This window comes from Rana temporaria, chromosome 8 (assembly GCF_905171775.1).
Source record: "Rana temporaria chromosome 8, aRanTem1.1, whole genome shotgun sequence".
NCBI classification, from domain to species: Eukaryota; Metazoa; Chordata; class Amphibia; order Anura; family Ranidae; genus Rana; species Rana temporaria.
Window position 1 is genome coordinate 57,244,715 of NC_053496.1, and position 22,615 is coordinate 57,267,329.

General features: G+C 42.5%; 1 protein-coding gene across 1 annotated transcript in view; it reads right to left on the bottom strand.

Annotated features, from left to right (window-relative positions):
- Nucleotides 1-356: 356 nt before the first annotated feature.
- LOC120946958 (gamma-aminobutyric acid type A receptor subunit pi) overlaps nt 357-22,615 on the bottom strand; it is a 115,383-nt gene continuing 93,124 nt past the window's right edge. Inside the window, exons 7-10 of the mRNA XM_040361828.1 lie at nt 17,919-18,056; nt 10,311-10,463; nt 7,251-7,444; nt 357-869 (exon numbers count right to left, since the gene is read on the bottom strand). Of these exons, the coding sequence (XP_040217762.1) occupies nt 600-869; nt 7,251-7,444; nt 10,311-10,463; nt 17,919-18,056 (755 nt within the window). The 3' untranslated portion in view covers nt 357-599. The remainder of the gene's footprint in view (nt 870-7,250; nt 7,445-10,310; nt 10,464-17,918; nt 18,057-22,615) is intronic.

Below are 22,615 nucleotides of genomic sequence, written 5' to 3' on the forward strand. Positions count from 1 at the left end.
TGACTTAGGAATTACGATAGGAATTTCCTATCCATTTGTTTTTCATCGGAAAAAAATAAAACATGTTCTATTTCTAAACACCGACGGAAAAAAGTTCGATGGGACCCACACACGATTGGAATTTCCGATAAAAAAAAAGTCCATCAGACTTTTTTCAACTGAAATTCCGATCGTGTGTACGTAGCATAACACTAAACTTATGTTCAGATCTGCCCGGAAAACGTACAGGTGGACTTGATCAGAACAGCCATGTGAAAGGGGACTAATGCGGTTATTTCTAATAATAATCTGGTAATCCCTTATGTCTACATTTTTGTTTGCCAATGATTACAAAACCCTAAAAATAACAAGCACAGGGTGACAAAATCAGAGAAGGGTACGAAGTTGTGTCAAAACATAAGAATGATCTGTTGTGTAAAGGATTTTCCCAATGACATTGAATGTTCAGAGCTTGGCAATTTAGTGGACACTTTATGAGTAAAAGCATCACCTATCTTACCTGCATTAAGTTCACATGGCTCCAGGATGCTTTGGGGCCCTGCCACAATTTATGCACTTCAATAATGCCATCCCCATTGATTTGAATCAGACAAAACAGTTTAGAAATACAGATAGTACACCCAGTAAAAAACATTTACTATTATAAAGCTTAGAGGAAAGGAGAGTCTGGAATAATTGTCTATCTGATGTGGGTTTTCAACATGGAAACAATAGAAAATACACAGGATTCTCTTCAGAGTGGACATGGCGAATTGGCTGCCTTTGCTCCTTATTTTCCTGTTGCTGCCAACTTTGGTTTGGGCATTTTCTCCGCTAGAAACTGCTGCAATGGTTCCATTCATATCCATCTCCTCTTCTTCTGTGTCAATCTGTGCAAAAAAAAATCAGACGGTATTAAACATCACTTGACCTAGGCCTACAAGGTCATGGGAAGTAAACAAACATGGTAATCCCCCCTTTTGGGATAAGGGTTGCGAGTGGCAGGTGATGAACAGCACAGAGTTCACTTAGGAATAAAGCAAGCCAATAGTTTGCTTATGTAGCACAAAGCAACATATTTGTGTTAGTGTCCCCCTCCCCAGCAGCAAATTTTCTTTGCTCCTTCACTGATAATTCCTGGTGGCAGTGAAGTGAAGGACATATGCAATACTTCTGAAAATGGATAAGCATGTGACTGATTCCTCTTCTTCTCAAGTACCACCACTGGTGTGTGCTGATTGGCCCAGAGCTATCACATGGGACATGAGAAGAGTCCTTGGCACTGTGTAAGCTCAGTCCTTTCCTTGCTTCTACCACCTGGACAGAGTGGTGGGGAACAAAGTTAAGGTGGGGGTGTTCTGCTTGGAGGGAGGCATTAAAGCCAAACTATTGCTTTCTCTGGCACGGGCAATACACACATTTGTTTTAATCATTACATGTACCTTCCACAACAATGCACAGCTTTTATTATTTCAAAAAGTGTAACTATTTTGCACTATTTTACTCTGCCTCTGACAGAAAATAAAATAATAATAATAAACAGATAAAAATCTTCACTTTCAGTTGTAAGTCAGATTATGTTTCTTTAAGCAGAACTCAGGGTATGATCTTTTTTTTGCATACTTACATTGGTCATTCTTGGACCAATGTAAGTATACATATCCCATATCAGCCTCTGGGGAAGCTGCTAATCATTGTAGTAGTAGACACTGTAGTAACTACGATATTCCAGGTCCTGTGCCGAGCAGCTTCTCCTCTGCACACTGACCACTGATGGTCACTCACTCAGCACTGCCGCCATTCCCAGAATGCCTTGTATTTTTGTTCAAATAATACAAGCGATTCTCTGATTGGACAAGGTTACCGTTCTAGATATGAAATAAATGGTTCCGCGGTATAGACTAATGAACATATGCTAATAGCTGTTGCCTCCACATATACCAACCACCAAAAGTTCAGAGTCAGGAAAGAGCAGACAATCCTGCACAGAAAATGTCCAGGATCCAGCTCCCTGCACAATGTGGGATAGTCTTCATTACAGCATACTGGGCAAAGGAGATAAGGGGGTTGCCGCAAGGAGAGCATGCCCATTCCCTCATCAGTGGATAATTATGGAAATACAAAAAAGAGGGTCCCAAAAAGGTGACCCCATGCATTCCGCTCTCTCCCAGTGGGTTATGCTGATATTTCCACACTGCTAATTTGTTTTGAGGACAATAGCATGGCTCTGAGTACAACTTAGTCTTGTCCTTGCGCATAGCTGAGCTTTTATACTAGATATCTCGGATTGGAAGACTATATCCATTTATATCTTGACAACCTTTGTACGGTTATCACCTGCTTTCCGCTGTTATCCATATGCACCACCCCCTGATTGAGTCCATAATATGAGGATACTTTAGTTTATGAGCCACTGGTTCCTATGAATCCTTGTCACAAGAATTGCTCTTTTTGGGAGCCAACCCTTTCTTCTATATTGGATAATACTCCCCCTTTAACTACTTGTTGAATGAGATTGACTCTCCTGCAAGACAGTGAGTCCCGCTTTCCCTTTTTTTTGCAACCAACGAAATCCCGAATGTGTCCTGACAAAGCTTAACGGTGAAACGTCATATACTATGTATCTTTATGTATATGTTTTTTTAACCTCTTTTCATGTCCCTTTTTATACCTTGTATGTTTCTATGTCCCAATAAACATTATTATTTTTCTATATCCTTATTGTTTACTGTGCTGTTAAAGTCCGACCTGGGGGTCACCTTTTTGGCACCCTCTTTTTTGTATGACCCCTTTTTACAGTCAATTGATACTGTGGAGACTAGACACCCTTTGATGGGTAGTGGCATCTGGTGAGTGCAGCACAAGAGGGGGGCACGAGTGTGACACATGTGCTACACCAAGATATTGCCTGATTGCTATTGTGGTAGCAGCCCAAGATGGCTACATTTAGGCTAAGATGGCTGAATTTGGAACAAAATGGTTGCTTCTGATAAATTGTTCTTACTTGTAGAAAGTTCTAAGTAAGATTTTGTACATGTAAGACCCCTTTAACACTGGGTTGGGGGGCGTAAGCAGTAAAGCGCCATTAATTTTAGCGGTGCTTTACCGCTGTAATAGCGGTGCTTTTTGTCTGCTAGTGGGGTGCTTTTACCCCCGCTAGCGGCCAAATAAAGGGTTAAAATCACCCTCAAAGTGCACCTGCCTAAGCTCTTTGCAGGCGCTTCAGCAATCGGCAGCAGTGCCCATTAATTACAATGGCAGGAACGGTGTATACACTGCTTCCCCACCGCCCGAAAGATGCTGCTTGCAGGACTTTTTCTAAAGTCCTGCAAGTGCAACGCCCAAGTGTGAAAGCACGCAGGCTCTCAAACTGGGGCTGTAGGGGAGGCATTTTTCAGGCACTTTAGAGGCACTATTTTTAGCCCAAAATCGTGTGAAAGGTATCTAAGTGTAACTAGTAAATAGTTAAATTCCAAGCACTTGCATCTAAACCCCCTCCCCCCCCCCCCTTTTCTCCTGTGAAGCCAGAAAGCACAGCGGCTTAGTATCTGAAAAATTAGGTAGATAGCTGAGAGACTGCAGATGATACTCACTAACAAGCTTTTTTAGAGGCTTACACAACACTTTAGAAATGTCTATGTAATTGTTGAAATATATATATGCTGTAACCGCCCATAAGGGCAAACTTAGCATGCTAGCGCTAATCGGGCTGAGTGTCTTTCACTAGTGGAAAAAAAGTTTGTTTTCCTGAAAGTCTGTTGTCGGAAGTTATCACTGGTTTCCCAGAATTTATAGAGCTTTCTGCTGCAACACTGTGAATTGTCAACTTCCATAGTGGTCCATCAAGTATGGAATATTCATACTTTTATTGATCCAAGCTGGTCCAAGTATGCAATGAAGATTATACCTGGAGTTCAGATTTTGTACCTCTAGCAAGATTTTTTTTCCTTTTTATCAACTTTCCTCTTTAATCTGTAACCGCTATGACTGTATTGCCCTATTTTTCACAAACCATCCCATTGTCTCCCGTATATCACAGCTTATCTCTTTTCTGTCCCTTTGTGCACACTTGACAGTTACGGGTACATTTCAAGACATAGTCAGACTTATTCTTTTGCCAAGGTAGAGGCAGCGAACATACAATTTAAAGAGTGATAGTTAAACCTTCGCTAATGATTACAATCATACAATAAGGTGATTTTGGAAAGTGTAAGGTTTGGATAGGTTATGGAAAAAAAATGAATCAAAAGTAGCGTGTTCTTTAATGTTATACATGAATGACTGAACATCACTGTTGCTCATTTTACCAAATTCTATTAAAGAAAAAGTAACATGTCATGCAATGCTTCATCCAGTGTACATCCATGATCCTTGCAAAAAGTTGCGATCCTTGCAAAAAGTTACCACATTCTAGCCTGTTAAAAAAGGTCATTTCAACTGGAAAGTCATAATTGGTTTAGTATTTAACTTGAAGGAATAGCTTCTAATGGAAAAAAAGACAATTTTGTTCACTGACAAGCAAAGCCAAAACAAGCCGGCTGTGGTTTGCACAGAGCAGTTATTGTTCTGAGAGGCAGAAAATGAGCAATTATTTTTAGGAGGCTCCTACTAAGATGTTGATCTTTACACTTGTTCTTGGCTGTATTAATTAAGATTATAAAATATATAGAAGGGTAATAAAGCGTAGAAGTAAACCAATGTGCAGCGGTGAGGAACAATTCACACAGCTGCCAGTAGATTATGTTTTATAGTTTGAGCTTACTAGCACTTTTAAAGTATTTTACTTCCATAAAATTAAAGTTCTGTATTAGCAGATATTGAAGAAGAATTTTATCCATGCCAAGGAATGTAATGCCTAGAGTGTTTCATATATTGGCTACATAGAATCTGCAGTAGAATGTAGAGTGTATAGTAGAGATATATCCAGTGGCGGACCATCCATTTGGAGCGCAGGGGCGCATCCCCCTAATCCATGCATCCGGCCCCTAATCTACATGCAGGGTGCCGGACGCATGGATTTCAATGTTTTTTTGGAGCACATGCTTAGAGCCTGAGACAAGAGGCGAAGCGATCGTATTGGCTGCCGAGGGAAGGAGGAGAAAGGGAGGAGGGAAGCCATTGAGGAGGAAGCCACCATGAAGTTGTAGACGCAAGAAGGAGCCAAAGCTGCCTGTGACCTAGATAAGGTGGGGGGACGAAATAGGGACGGGGGTGGGGGGTTTCACTGAGCGACTGACCGGCAGGGGGTGTGACGACAGGTGTCTTGTTTGCCACCCCCTCTAAAATATACAGCACCAGCTGCCACAGGATATATCCATGGGTTTCATTCTATAGAACTGTATCCAAGTTATACTGGAAACACTAACCACATCCTACTTTTCAATACACTTGTACTAGCAACACAGTTAGCAGAGTTTGTAACCACAAACCTACCCAAAACTTTTTTTTTGCTGCTATCATGTAATCAAAGATTGCTGTTTGACAGGAGCAGGCTGTATAATAACACAGGTATGGCACAGAATTCAAGACTGATATAATATTAAACCTGGACTGGGACTGGACTGGGACTCAAAAAGGGAGGAATTGCTATCTTATAGGTAATATATTCAAAGGTTAATTTTACCTAAGCAGTACTCTGAAAAACTTAGCTTATGTCTTACATTCCTTTTGCAAAAAATATTTTTGTAACTGTCAGGGATCTCGTGCCGCAGGTGCTCATTCCCGTGCAGTAAATACCCATTCCTGTTCAGCAGCTACTAATTCCTGTTCAGCAAGTGCTATTTCTAATGTGTATGTGCAGAGTCCAAAGACGAGCAAGGAAACGTATTGGCGCATAAGTGCGAGCATGTGTGCGTACACATTAGCGTGTACACGCATCCACAGATTCTGACGCCCAGCAGCCTATTTAAACTGACAGTCTGCCTGCCTTCAGTGCTGGATTGTCGTCAGCTTTGGTTCCTGTATCCCTGATTCTATCTATGTCTGCTAAACTTGTTCCTGACCTGGCTACGTCTGACACCTCTCTCAGATCTCACTGCCTGCTATACCTGTTTCTTGCTTATGCTAACGACCCCGGCTTGGATTTATGACCACGTCTCTGTCTCCTGATTTGGTACCCCACCGCCAGCACGTTACCTACTTCGGCATGTTCCCGACCTTGAAACTGATCCCATTTCTGCACCTGTCCGCCTGGCTCCCGCTGAACAAGGCTTGTGACCAGACTCCATGCCACCACTGGAAGGACACATGTGTCTTCAAGCTACAGATCACTCCTACAGCTGTCAGGCACCTACACCTTCCACTGCCCCAGCAGTCCCTGTCTCCACTACCAGGGGTGCCTGGACAGGAATTGTGCAAGATGCAACCCTCATCATCTCAGCTCCACAGTCAGGTATATGACAGCAAGTGTTCCTAGGCACTCCTGTTATACAGCCTCATATCTACAGTTTAAGATTATCCAAGGCACAATGCTTCTGACTGACAGTCTAGAAAGGTTTCTTGATGTGACTAGTATGCTGTTCTCCTGAGACCTCGCTAGAGAGGAAGCTATACCTGAAGTGCATGCATCTGCCTACTTCTGCTTCATTATCATTAAAGTGATTTTTAAGGAAAAAAAATATATATAAAAAAACAAATAAACATGTCATATTTACGTGCTCTGTGCAGTGGTTTTGCACAGAAACAGAGAACACGTCTCAGCCCCAACTCCTGCTCCCATCTTACTGAGTGTGATTGACAGCAGCGGGAGCGAATGGCTTATGCTGTTGCATCTCAGCCAGTCAGGAGGGAGAGACCTGGGAGAGCCTTGGGTCTCATGCACAATGCTAGATCGAGATCAGGCTTAGGTAAGTATTAGGGGGGTTGAGGGGGAGAGCTGGACACTGATGGTTTTTACCTTTACAACTACTTTAATTCTGTGGATCTGTTCTTACTACATCTCTCCTGCTGAACAGAGCGTAGACTTCTGGGTGATTTAATAGCTTTGGGATGGACTAGAATGCAGATTGAGAGCCATGCCGTCTTGTCCAACATACTGTATATACTTTGCATTACAAATGTCAAATGGCCGAATCGGCACAAATTCTCAAAGACATGGGCCAAAATCTTATGGAAAGCCTTCCCGGAAGATTGGAGGCTGTTACAGGCACAACGCGGTGGGTGGCCATCATTTTGAAATGGGATGTCCAACAAGCTCATAAGTGGTGGTAATGTGTCCACAAACTTTTGGCCAAATCTATTACATCATGAAAGTATTGTAGATGATACACTACCTGGACAGATTTCCTTAGATCTGGGCGATGAAGAGTACAAAAATGGGCAATTGCATACTCCAGAAGTGCACCAAATATAAAGCTGAAGCAAATGCCAAGGTAGACGTCAATAGCTTTTATGAAACAGTTGGCATTGGGGAGGGAAGTCCTGGCACCCATCATAAGCGTGGTCATTGTAAGAACAGTAGTCACTCCTAGAGGAATCATAAAACATAAAAGTTTCACATCAGATTTACAAGTATAAATAATTATACATTTTACACATGAGCCAATATAAAAGCTGAACTCTAGACAGATTTTAAAAATATTTTACGTATTTTAAGTATATTAATACAGTTACCGTATGTACTTAAATGCAGTTAGTTGTTGCTGTGTGTTGCTAACTGTGGCAGAGTTATTTCAGATTTAATGTACTATCCACTTTGTATCAGGTCTATATTAAAATGGACAGGAATACAATTTCTGGAAGGGTTACACAATACAGTATTTTAACTGTGTGTTTAGTGGTTTGCCATTCATTCACCATGTAATACACACTGCTGCTGGCTGCCTATGTCTGGGGGATTCCCAATTACAGATATACAGTAATAACATGACATTTTGATAGGCAGAGGTACTAGCATGAGCAGAAATGGCAGAAGAACCCAACCTATAGACCTGGATCCACTGCTCAAGGTATTTTCTATTCTTTTACACTGATTGGATTCCATTTTAAACCCTAAACATCAGTGCTGTTCAATCCCTACTGGTCAATGCTATCCTAAAGAGCAACAGCTTCAACAACCATTTACAACGCATTTAGAAGAGGTTGACAATTTTTTTAAACTCTAAATCAGAGGTCTCCAAACTTTTCAGAGGGCCAGTTTACTGTCCTTCAGATTTTAGGGGGGCTGGATTGTGACCAGTGGGGGTAGAAAATGTCCCACGCCACGCATCTGTGAGACTAAACATGGCCGCAGGGTTGATGGTCAGCAGGAGGAAGTAGTGCCCCATTATTGGTGTTAGTTGGAGGAATAGTACACCATACTTTGTATCAGTGGAACAAATAGTACCCCATAGTAGGTGGAGTGAGGAATAGTGCCTCATATTATTGGGAGGAATAGTACCTCAAGGGCCAGATAAAAGCTAGCAATGGGCTGCATGCAGCCCTCGTGCCAAAGTTTAGAGACCACTTCTCTAAAGCCATCCTGTTGCTACTGTTCCTTAGAAAATAAAACCAGCAGAACCCACTAAAAAAAAAATATTTAGTAAAACTAAACCTAAAATTCCATAATATGCAAACAGGCTGCTTTTTATGGCAGAAGAGGCATGCTACATTACCTGCCTGCTCACAGTCCTCTCAAGAATGTGCATTTATATGCATCTCAGCATGCATTCCTTGCATGCTCTGACTATATCGTAAATTACTGACTCCTATGCATGGCATGATGTCATTCCCTGCTGCCTAATCAAGGGGCTAAAAACCTAGCACCAAGGGAGAAGCAGCCAGAAAGTGAAGCAACTAGAAGGTAGAGGTGAGTTTTTAGTTCTGAGCCATTGCTTTTTAACACTTCTGGGTCGCATAGCAAGTCCTCTGGTGGGAACTGATACTCATCCCACTGGCTACTGTGTTACTATGGGACACACAGGCAGTGCCTAAAGCCTGCTAACACCTTCCAAAAGTATACTTTAAGACAGTGGTCACCAAACCTGTCCTCGGGCCCACTAACAGGCCAGATTATATTTATGTATTACCTTGGGGAGATGCAGACTAGAATACTACAATCACTGTGCAGCAAATTATATCACCTGTGATGTGTTTCAGTTATCTTGCAAACCTGGCCTGTTAATGGGCCCTGAGGACAGGGTTGATGACCACTGCTTTAAGAGACTCTGTCACTTTGCTTATTCAGGGCAGATGACAGTAAGGCCTCGTACACACGGACGGACTGTCCGCTGAAATCGGTCCGCCGGACCATTTTCAGCGGACATGTCTGCCCAGAGATTTCTGTCTGATGGTTGTACACAGCATCAGACAGAAATCCGCGCGTACACGATACGCGTTGACGTGGCAACGCCGTCGCCGCGACGATTACGCGGCGACGTGCGTGGCCCTGGAAGGTCAATGCTTCCACGCATGCGTCGAATCACTTCGACGCATGCGAGGGATGGCGGCCGAGCGGACATGTACGGTGAGTCTGTACAGATGACCGAACATGTCCGACAGACAGGCTTCCAGCGGACATGTTTCTTAGCATGCTAAGAAACATTTGTCCGCTGAAAAACGGTCGGCTGGACAAATGTCCGCTGGAAACCTGTCCGGTCGGCCGTACACACGACCGAACATGTCTGCTGAAACTGGTCCGCAGACCAGTTCCAGCAGACATGTTCGGTCGTGTGTACGGGGCCTATCTGTTTATAACCCCCCCATCCCTTCCCCAACTAAGTGTACTTACCCATTCTCCTTCCCATTGCCAGAGTCCACCCTGTGTAGACATTTTCCCCAAGTTTATGAAGTCATTGCCCTTCTTATGTGACCTGTGTCTATGCCTAACCATTGAAAACTCAGCCCTGAGCACTGTCAACAAGGAGGAGGTCACATGCTCTGCCATACTCAGAAACCTTGCTTCATTAGAGCAACAGAGCAAGGGAGCACATCGATGGAACACTTCGAACACACGAAATAGAGTACTATAACCTGCTGCCACTTTTCCCTTATCCCTGAATAACAGACAGCACTCCCAATAGAAGCTGTGTCCAGCCCCTCCAGGCCGGAGCTAAATGGTGCTTTAAGGGTGTAAGAAAGCTGCTCAAACCTGAAGGCTTGATAAAGCCGATGTAGTTTAAATGAGCTTTTCCACCCTAAGATAAAATTATTCCTATATGTTTAGGGCTTAAAAAGCCTGGATCGTCACATCAGTGCTGCAGTGATTAGTATAAAGGTGTTTGCATGCTGACATCATCCACTGACACAAAAGTAATAGCTTTGCAGGTGATGGTTAGTATTCTTGATCTTGCTTCAAAAAAAATTCAGTCACAGTAAACCATTGTGGAGAATGCAGCAAGCAAGAGAAATGTTACCTATGCAAATTCTTGCAGGTACAGATGATTGGCTGATCCAAAAAGATACCCATGAGAGTACAACCAGAAGGATTGATGGCACATAGGTCTCCAGAATGAAATACAGGATGTTTCTTTTCAGATCAAAATGAAATACCAGCTTCGGGTATCGCCCTGTGTAGGAAAATCAAGAGAAAATTAGATTTGCCGTGATCTAAAGTAGTGTGACATTCCCTGGCATACACAGAGAAACAGTTAAAAGAGAAATGAGAATGTGCAGTAAGCCGCAAAAGCTACATCTGAGTTTCCTGCAGTCAGATCAGCAGAAGGTGTATTCTCATTGCTAAAGGGCACTGCACTTTGTATATCTCCTTATTGAATAAGTCCACATACCCAGTGTACAGTGTGTATGCAGCAATGGGTTCATTATGGCTTGGAGAAGAGATTGGCATACAGAGTTTTCAAGAAAACATAAGCATCTGTTTCTGTATCGTGGTCTGCAATGGTTTAGTAAAGACAAACTTGTATCTAAAATGTTGTTTTTATCAGTAGACTGCTGTATGCAATGAACTGAATTTAAAGCAGTATTATTAAACCCAAAATCAAAAATTTACAATATTGCAGCTCTGCAAATATTAGTTGTTGTAGCTGCATTTGTTTTCTTTTTTTGTAGCCAGATTCAGGTAGAGATACGACGGCGTATCAGTAGATACGCCGTCGTAACTCCGAATCTGCGCCGTCGTATATTTAAGCGTATACTCAAACTGAGATACGCTTAAATGTTGCTAAGATACGAGCGGCATAAGTCTTCCTACGCCGTTGTATCTTAGCTGTCTATTTACGCTGGCCGCTAGGGGCCTGTACGCTGATTTATGCTTAGAATATGTAAATCAGCGAGATACGCCTATTCACGAAGGTACGCACGGCCGTCGCAGTAAAGATAAGCCGTTTACGTAAGGGGTTTTCAGGCGTAAAGATAAACCACCAAAAAGATGGCGCAGCCAATGTTAAGTATGGACGTCGGAACCACGTCAAATTTTTAAATTCGTCCGTGAATGGGGCTGGGCGTAATTTATATTTTCTGCTCGCCTTGTCATTCTGGTTATTATCAGCGCCCCAGCACCCAAAATTTTAAAGCATTAATTGTGAGTATTGAGTATGTTAGCCCGATTTATAGGACATGTACTGCCATTTTTTTCCTAAAGCTATCTTTTTGTTTCTAGATTAAGCCAGGTCCTCTTCTGCCCCCTGCAGTCACACTGTTGCGGTGCGGAACTGAGGTCTCTGGGCAGTGCCGATTTGGTCACCCGGAGGGAGGTACCTGGGTAGGTGGTGGGGTGCTTCTTGGGGGTATGGTGTGTTTCGGGGTTGGAGACATTACGAACCATGTCACTTTGTCAGTTTTACACATTTGTGTAAATGTCTAAAACTACAAAGGCATGATGGTTAAGATTATTTAATATGTTGTATTTCTGTTTCTTTAGAGATAATTACACAATATTGGTTACGATTACCACCCCTGAAGAAGCCAATGTCCTGATGAAATATGTAGGGACTATTGACCTGTAACCACAGTAGGCCGCTAATACTCTGGCCAGTATTAAACAATACATCTACTCTCTACTGTTTTTATGCACCCATGATTGTATTGTATAACATGTATGTAATACAATTGTATACATTGTTAAGTACTATTTGTAATTCCTATTGTTGAGGCACCGCTATAATCCCAATTCCCATCTCCCCTCTTTGTTGCAACTATTATTTGGGATGAGGTGCCATATCTATTGAGAACACTCAAACCACATTCCCTTATTTTACTCCTCTATATTAGCCTATGTATTCTTACACGCATAGGCATTTACAGGCTTTTAGAGGCAAGAGTGTGTAGAGGCAGAAAAAAGCATCACTTTCACATTCAGAAGAGGAGTGTTGGGCCATAAAATGGAACTCCGTTTTAATAGAAAATGGAAATAGAAAATGAAACATGAGTTTTGGTTGGGCACTATGGCTAACAACTCAATTCTTTGTTCTTTTCCTTTTATTTATTTATGATTTATTTATATAGCGCTGTCAATTTTCACCGTGCTTTACATATTGTACATTTACATCAGTCCTTGCTCTCAAGGAGCCCATCTTACATTTATACATACACACATACACTAGGGCTAATTTGTAAAGAAGCCAATTAAAATGCCAGCATGTTGGGGTGTGGTTGGAAATTGGAGTACCTAGAGGAAATCCATAGAAGCACAGGGAGAACATGCAAACTTAATGCAGATAGTATCTCGATTGAATTTGCAAAACAATGACCCTAGCGCTTTAAGGCAGAGGGGCCAGCCACTAAGCCACTGTGTTACCACTTTTCTCCAGTTTTAGGGCTTGTGTCAATGGGAATTGGGCTTATATCGTTGTCATCAATTTGAGATACTTCTGAGATCATTCAGAATTCATTGACAATTGCATTTGATTGACAAACGCTCTTCTGACCTGCTTTTCACCTGCTTCAAATGGAGTTTGCATTCCTATAGACCAGTATAGGAGGGCTAAACCCTTAATGTATCAGCCTTAATGTACCTAGGGTATGCAAAGTGGAGAAATCGTAATTGCACGTATTAACTTAGCAACTAATCACTACAGGTAGGAAATGAAAGCAAGATTCTGATCGCTAGCTGTTGGTAGTACATTCTTTTCATACACGAGGCTCCATGTGTTTATTTAAAAAAGGTACATTTACCGTAGCCATTTAGTTCTGAATCAATCTCTGAATATTAGTCGGTTAGGTTTCATATTCCTGTAGACAGAACATTGAAAGCTACATTTTTATTGGGAGCCATGAGCTATTGGTCGTTGGTTTTCACCTTACTAAATTGTAAACTAAGTATTTTTTTAAGTTAAGGTTATGGAGTTTTACTTATAATTACTATTGCCCACTTTGAGCAATGATTTTAATTTTAAACTAGGTATCATATCTGAATGCTTATTTTTCTGGCTTTCTGATCTGACAGCAGCTCCTGAACAAAGCCTCAGAATATGTAGAACTGATTGCACTCAGGTTTGGGCCGCTTGAGAACAGCTTATAACTTTGAAGTTTATAAATTTAATCTTTGACTGGAAGGGCATTAGTAATTAAAAGTATAGCTCTCTCACTTTAACCTATTAAAAAAATACTAAATATTATGATGACAGGACATGCATACATTGCAACTCACACTGTAGAAGAGTCCATCATGGTAAAACTCCATGCACACTGGGCTTAAAAAAACGCCAGTTCCTTTGGCAGAAAAAAACACGAATAGAGTGTTTTTGTACACAGTTTGTTCTGCCAGAAAGCACCAATCAGAAACGTAACGTAGAAGGTTTTTTTTTTCCTGCCTCTAACGCTGAGCTCAAAATATGCCTCTAATCATCCTAATGTGCATGACACATAGGATAACATTAATCTGCTCATGCAAGCAAAACACAAACCCCTGTAGAAACAGCGATTTTTAAGCCAGTGCGCATGAAGCCTAATGCCCCGTACACACGATCAGACCTTTGTCCGACCAAATTCACATCGGAATTCAGGAAAAGAGAACATGTTCTCTATGTAAACTTCGATGGAATTCATCCGAATTTCCGATGGATTTACTCCGATGGAAAAAGTCTGTCTGATTTTTTCGATTGGAAAATCCGATCGTGTGTAGAGGGTTAGTGTTGAGCAGAATACGCCATATTCGATTTCGCGATATATCTCAAATATATAGTCGAATATTCGAGATATATTCGCTAAATTCGAATATTCGTGATATTTTATCGAAATGAAATAATTGCGAATTTTCGCTATTGCCAATGCGAAAATAATTGCGAATTTTCGATAACTGCGGAAGGAGCACTCTGATTGGCTCAGAATATTCGTGATATTTTACAATACAAAATAATTGCGAATATTCGGCAAATGCGGAAGGAGCACTCTGATTGGCTCAGAATATTCTTGATATTTTACAATACAAAATAATTGCGAATATTCGGCAAATGCGGAAGGAGCACTCTGATTGGCTCAGAATATTCTTGATATTTTACAATACAAAATAATTGCGAATATTCGGCAAATGCGGAAGGAGCACTCTGATTGGCTCAGAATATTCTTGATATTTTACAATACAAAATAATTGCGAATATTCGGCAAATGCGGAAGGAGCACTCTGATTGGCTCAGAATATTCGTGATATTTTACAATAGAAAATAAAAAGTGTTTTGCATTGGTGGTGATTCTTTACTCTATCCATCTGTCACAGCCGTTTGTCAATCAAACACCTTGAAGATTGAACACGTTCATGCTGCATGCTTTGGACTTTTTTTCACTTCACATATCAAAGACATTTTTATGAAAGATTATTTTTCTATTATTGGGACTATATTTCTTTATATATTTGTTTCACTGTGTATTTCACAAGTTATTTGCGCTTGCTTATTTTATAATTAGCCCACATGTCTTGTCACTGGACATATTTTTTATTCTTGTAGAGCGACTCCATTTTCTGTCTTGTATTAATTTATGTTGTATAACATTTTTGAGTTGCTGCTGTATTCTCCCCTTTTTTTAAGGTATGCGCAATTTTTTCCTTCTTACAAAAAAAAATAATATCAAACATACAAATATTCATAACAGAAACATACACACAGCCCCCCCCTTTTGCATCAGAGACAATCAGAGTTCTCCTACCATAGTTATCGAAAATTCGCAATCATTTTCGCATTCGCATTAGCGAAATTTCGCAATTTTTTTTTTTTATATTCGGCAACATAAAAGGATTGCCTCAGCTTAGCTACTCGGCCCAGGGTCTCTAATCATACCAGCAATGCTTTTAGACGTCGATAGGATGTGATCTGTTTTAAAAATAAAATTGAAAAAATGCGAATATTCGGAATTGCGAATATTCATTGCGAAATTCGAAATATATCGCGAATACTCGAATATGCCATATTCGAGCCGAATATTCGCAATACCAATATTCGTGAGCAACACTAGAGGGCATAACTCTGTATAATGGATAAGAAAGGAAGCACTACGTATGCAGTGCTAGTTTAGTATTCAGCCCAGGCCCCTTATATGTTGTTGGTAGACATGTGCATTTTCGTCTAAATTTCAGGGATTTTCGCGTTCCTTTTAACAAACAATAACGAACGCGCAGAATCCAAAATCTGAAAGATCCAACCTAAAAAATGCTTTATTTTCATTTTGCTGCAAAAACATTTCGATATAGATAAAAGATTCGACATGACAGTGACGATAGCGATCTGTGTCAATCAAACCTGTGGTTGAATGTGCCTAACCTAACTCTATTGGTCCAATATTATTCTACATAGAGAGGAAAGATTCAACATTTTAGAGACATGAAAATTAGACGAAGCAGCTAAAAACATACGATCTCCGTGAGCACACATTAATGGCCATGTCCATACTGTCAACGAGGTCAACGGACAGAGATCTGTAAAATCCTGTTTCTGATGTATCTTACAGATTAAACTTAATACTTGGCCAGTGAACTTGTCTCATTACCCTGCACTGTCAGACAGACCAGCTAAAAAATATCATTTCCTATGAATGCCTTTGATGCTGCATGCTGGGGGCAACAGGAGAGAAGCAGATGCAGGTTACATAAGTCACGGTACAATTTAGAGCTGAGGAAGCCAGGTCTATAGTGTGCTACATCTCTTTTTTCCTTTAACTGAACTGACACAGGCACAAATAAAGCAATGAAACACTTCTTTTACTTTCTTTTTAAAGTGACCCTGTAGCCAAAAATAATAATACAAAAACAATACATAGTAGGCACCATTAGATATTGGCTCTTACCTGTGCCTTACTGTCCTGATGTTAGAATGCCCCATTGGATAAGGTGACCAGATTTTTAAAATGAAATCCGGGGACATATTTTTTCTTTACTAGTAATAGCAACAATCAGCGACTCTCTGCCCGTCGCCGCCCACCTCACAGCCTCTCAAGTCTTACCCTTCGGGCCCCGGCTACTACTGGGTGGGGAGCGGAGGAAGATCACTCTGCCAGGGAAGACAAGGTGATAGGCAGGTGGCTGGCCAGGATTTGAGCCAAGGCAGAATAACATGTGAGCGAAGCTAAGTTGGCATGCACCCGAAACTGAAGAAATATTCCCTCCGCTCCGACCAGCATATGATCATCATGTTATACCTACCTGCTCTGTGCGGCAGATTTGCGCAGAGCAGACCACATCCTCCTCTTCTCGGGCACTCTTGGCCCCTCCCTCCTGCCGAGTGCCCCCAGAACAAGCAGCTTGCAATGGGGGCACCCAAGCAGGCTCATTACCAGGCCACGGCTCTGCGTGTCCATTCACACACAGATACGCAGATATTCAGCAGAACACCAAGGATCATCAATTTCTTCCAAATGTTTTTTTATTCAAGAAAGATCACATTACAAAGCAGTGTAGTGCAACGTTTCGGAGCCACATAGGACCCCTTTGTCAGGCATATGATGAGCGAAACCTGATTATACTAACAATCATATATAGCGTCCAAAAGCTGCCAGTTAGTTCACCGCTCATCAAGGAAACATACAACAGATAGATTGGTGTTTAGTCCCCCAGGGGGGAACTGTACCGAGGGTATGAATCCAGAAAGGAGGCGGCGGTACGATAGGGTGACCAGACATCCCCGGTTTCAGGGGACAGTCCCCGGACCAAGTCTGTCCCCGGATTGGATTTGAACAGGGGCTGAGGCAATTTCAAAGACAGTCAGTGCAGAATAAAAAAAAAATCTGAATTCCACACCCCCCTGCTCCGCCGCTCCTACTAGCTTAGGGGGGGGTGTATTTTTTTCCATTATCTGTGCCCCTTTCTGAAGATCATGTGCTCGTAGGAGCAGAGAGAATATTTCTTCAGTTTCGGGTGCATGTCCATTCAGCTCCGCTCGCATGTTCTTCTGCCTTGGCTCAAGTCCCGGCCAACCGTCTGCTTATCTCCTTGCCTTTCCTGGTGGAGTGATCTTCCTCAGCTTCCCACCCAGCAGTAGCCTTGAAAGGCTGTGAGGTGGTCGGACCCAGAGTCCACACTGGAAGATTTTCACTCTATTACTTTTTTGGGGACAACCCAAAATGTGGTATTTTCTTTTACTTTCACTTTCAATGATAATGGTAAACAGAACAAATAGAAAGGGTGAATCTCCTTAACGGGGGCACAGACAGCAATACAAATTGACAGGGGGTTCTAATCCCTCTCCACGTTATCCAAGACAAGAAAATAAAAGTTTTGCCTTTAGTTATAATTCAAAGCCTACCTCCTAATAGGCAAAGTGGCTCTCTTTAATTGGCTATAGTGACAGCTTTTCAGTTACTAGAATCCTGATGTTTTTTTTATGAATCTTTTACAATGACAGTGGCACCTGATTTTGGTAGCAGGCACAGTATGAATTGTGAAAATTAGAAAGATTTGCATTTTGCAAATCTTGATTATGTTTTCTCCATTCGACCTTGCCCATTGTGTATTAGAGTATCAGCCTGACAGGTGCAGCGGACCAGGGATGCCCCAGGCTGTGACAACTTTGTACGGGAGTTCTCATAACAGTTTGATCTAAAAGAGTTTGATGTGGTATGAATGACACTGCTGCTCCTACCAGTTTCATACACTGCTTCCGATACCGAGGTGTAGTGACCTTCTACGGTATACTGCGCCAGACGAAGAGTGTTTAGACCTCGCACCGAGTCGTTTCCTCGTGTCCAGTAGAACATGACGTCATTGATGTTGTATCCCCCTGTGGAAAGAAGACATGTTATGTAGAAGCAATAATCGCTACATTCAGGATCAATGAGATTGAGTGCTCCCCCAGCACTACAAGAGTTAAATACTTTTTTCATCTCAGGGAGGGGGGTGAGTATGAGAAAAAGCAACTGTACTTATCCTACTCACATATAAAAAACTCAAATAAAGTATGTTTGCACTCACATTGATGAATATATTATAGAAACAGTTACTTTGTATCTGATAGCAAATAAAACACTCAATAGTTGAATTAAAACACATAAACCTGAGTCCTAACCACAATAGTTAAAGTGTTTGTTACCCCAAAAATTGTGTCTGCTGTACCATGTACTTGTATGAGAAAGTATCCTGTTCTCTTTGTATTGCTTACTTTGTGTGAATCCCTGGTGTTCCCTTTGCTTTCCTATTAAAACTGACCACACTAAGGCTCCATTCACACTAATGCCTTTTTTTGATGCATTTTGCATTTTGCAGAAATGCAGGGAAATTTTTTAACATGGTTTCCTATGGAAATATATACATAAAACTATTATTTTCTTTCAGATTCCTTCTTAGCAGTCACTAATAAGGATGGGTGAATGGTTCGGACCGAGTATGAGTTTGGGCCAAACATAGGCTGTTCTCGGGAACAACCGAATTAAAAGGTCGTTCGACCGTTTGTTCAACCCACTGAATGACTACAATGCACTGTGCCACCGCACGGTGCATTGAAAGCCCTAATTGGCTGAAGCAATGAAAGCTTTGCCCAATCAGGGCACATAGCACTGTCAGAGCCATAATTGGACGCTGTGATGATGACTGTAGCCAATCATGGCTCATTGCTCTTAATCCCGCCCCACACTATAAAAGTATTCTTTCTATTACGGCCATTTGTAGAGTGATAGCGGGGTGGCGAGAGATAGAACAGGGTTCTGTTCAGTGCTATTATACAGTTAGTGTGCTATATTAGTGTGCTATAGTGTGCTATTCGGATTTTATTGTCAGTAGAATATTAGCTTAGTGTGCATCTAGGGATAGTTCACTGTGAGTGTAGTGCGACCATTTACATTCGTGTTAATGTAGGGATAGTTCAGTGATTGTGAGTGTAGTGCGACCACCATTGATCTTTACATTAGAGTCAATCTAGGGATAGTTCAGTGAGTGTAGTGCGATCTTTCATCTTTAAATTAGTGTCAATGTAGCGATAGTTGAGTCATTGTGAGTGTAGTGCGACCACCATTGATCTTTACATTAGTGTCAATGTAGGGATAGCTCAATAAGTTTGAGTGTAATGAACATTTTTTTTTCTGTGCATTACTGCAAGTTTGTGGCATATAGTTCTGTGCATTACTATAAGTTTAACACCATATAGTTCTGTGCGGTTCTGCAAGTTTAACGTCATATATTTTTAATTGCGCTACTGCAAGTTTAATGTCATATAGTTCTATGCGTAACAGTAAGTTTAACACCATATATTTCATTGCGTTACTGCATGTTTAACGCCATATAGTTCTGTGCGTTACTGCAATATTATAGTGAATCCGTGGAGTGTGTCTGTGTCGTAAATACTCCAATTAAAGTGCACCAAACACCACTTTTCTTTCATTAAAGTGCATCCATGTACACATTTTTGTTAATAAGTTCCCCCATCATGCCTGGGAGGACAGCAAGGAGAGGCAGACGTTCCCATGGCATTGTAAGGGGCCGGCAGTGTATATGCCCACAGACAAATGTGGATGTGGTCAGCCCTCAGGCAGGGCATAATTTCCTCTGTTTAGTGATGTTGCCCGTGCTTTACAGCCACAGCATGCAGAGGTGGTGGACTGGCTTTCTAAACCGTCCTCATCCTCTGTCACCCAAGCAGAGACTGCAGCTGCCAGAGTGGCAAAACCTGCCTCTTTGTCCACAGCTACTGTATTCCCGCCATAGCCCCAGCATCAGGCATGGAGGAGTCAGTGGAGTTATTTGAACACAGCCATTACTCAATTGAGATGTTGGTTCTGGCTCTGAGGTTGAGGAAGGCAGGAACATGGGCCCACAGAGAGGGGAAACACTGGTACACAGATTGGCAGTCATGTTCCCCCAGCTGCAACGTATTGCCAAGTTGTCTCCAGTGGATGGAAGAGATGATGATGATGAGGTCACTGACTCGACTTGGGTGCCGGATAGAGCAGAAGGATGAAAGTGAGGGTGAGGCACAACCCCAACGAGGCAGCCATCATGGAAGAGTAAAGAGCAGCCACCCTATTCCATCACATTTTGGAGCTGTTATCTTCCGGTTCACTTCCCACAGCTCAGCTATCTGAGTCTTTTTTAGCACATGTTTAGCCCGTCGCACTGTTGCTATTTGCAAACTTTGTCTCTAGAGCATCAAGCATGGCAAAAACACCAACCATTTGGGTACCACACGCTTGACAAGGCATTTAACCTCCCATTACTCAGCCCATATGCAAGAGCACCTAAAAGCCACATAAAAGGGGCACAAATCTGTCCCTCCTCCTTACTCACCTCAGTTTGTCCTTGCTATACCTCATGACCTCTCAGCAACCTCCACTGACAGGTATAATGGTATAGTGCAGGGGGTCCCAGGTTCTTGCAGCACATCAGCCAGCAGCACACCACCAGCTGTAGACTATAGCCAAATCTCTGCCCCATCTGCTGCAGCAGAAAAAAAGTACAGTCCCTGCCACCCACATGCCCAGTGTCTAAATGCAAGCTTGTCAAAGCTGCTGGCTCTACAACTTCTGCCTTTCCGCCTGGTGGATTCTGCCCCCTTCCATTAATTTGCAGAATGTGCTGTACCACAATGGCAGTTCCCCAGACGATATTTATTTTCACGTAAGGCTATTCCATCTCTCTACCATCACGTGGAAGGCAATGTTGTGGTATTGTTTGGCAAGGCAGTCAGCCGCAAAGTCCAAGTTACTGCTGACATGTCCAGCAAGCATGGGCAGGGACAATATATTTTGCTCACAGCACACTGGGTAACTCTGCTTGCAACTCAGAAGGATGCAGGACAGGGCTCAGTGCTGCAGCTTGTTGTGCCCCCAAATCTCCATACAGCTGGTGATGCCAGATTTGTTAGCTCTACCCCCTTCTCCTCCTCCTCCATGCCCTCTTCTGCTGAATTGTCCTATGAAACTCAAGTACCCCCTAAGCATTAAAAGGGCTATTTAATGAGTCAGGCTAAATGGTGCCATGCAGTGCCTCAGCTGGTGTGTCTAGGGGACACAAACCACACTGGAGCAGAGATTCTTGCAGCTCTGCAGGGACAGGTCCAGAGGTGGTTCACGCCATGGCAGCTGGAGCCAGGAATGATGGTGTGTGATAATGGCACAAACCTCCTGTCCACCCTTAGACAGGGAAAATTGACACATGTGTCATGCCTGGCACATGTCCTCAATTTGGTGGTGCAGCGCTTCATAAAAAGGGTTGGAAGATCTGCTAAAGCAGGCCAGAAGAGTGTGTAGCCATTTTAGGTGGTCATGCACAGCCAGTGCTCGGTTAGCTGAAATTCAGCAGGAAATCCACCTGCTTGTAAACCAACTGATTTGTGACATGCCCACCAGGTGGAACTCGACTTTGGCAATGCTACAGTAGCTGCACACGCAGTCCGTCAAAAAGTACCTGTGTGAATATGGCACTATGACAGGCTCAGACCAGCTTGGCTTTTTTTCCCCACGCCAATGGCTGCTCATAAAGGATACATGCACTGCACTGTCACCATTTGAGGAGGCCAAAAGGATGGTGAGCCGTGACAATGCATGCATCAGTGACATAATTCCTGTTGTGTTCCTGCTGGAGCAGATTCTGATTGGCATTATGGACAAGGCACTCAAGGCAGAGCAGCGGGAGGAAGAGGAGGACTTGCTTTCCTCTCAAGTCCACTTTATGCAGACACCATTGTTCCTATGCCACAGAACACACAAGAGGAAAGAGGAGGAGGAGAAGGATTCTGGCAGTTTCAGAGGCATTGAAGAAGAGGAAGACATACGTCAAACAGTAAGAGATGGTTTTCCGTCTGCAAAAGCCTTGGGAGTAGTACATGGCTGGGAGGAGGCAGTTCCAGATACTCTAATCCTCAGTGACCCCGAGGAGTCTGCTTCTCATGTCTACGCAAATGTGCGGTGCATGGGCTCCCTCATGCTTTAAAGCCGGCGAAAGGACCCAAGAAATGTGCCGTAAAGGAGAAGGGACACTATTGGCTGGCAACCCTCCTTGACCACCATTATAAGGGGAAAGTCTCAGAACTCATCCCATCCCTCCAGAGAGTGCAGAAGATAAAATCTCTTGAGGACACCTTAAAGAGAAGTTTATTGAATGCTTTACCTGACTCTGGTAGGTTACAGTCTTGTGGAAAACGTAGTTTTGAGGCTTCTGTTGGTCAAGAGAGGAGCAGTGGAGAAGGTGATGCATTTCTCAGCTTTCACATCCCATCAGTAGCATCTGCATCACATGGTGGATGATAATCTAGGGGTGAAAACAGAGATGGAGAACTTTCCAGTCGATGATCCACTGGCTTACTGGGTCATGAGAATAGACCACTGGCCAGAACTTGCCCAGTATGCTATT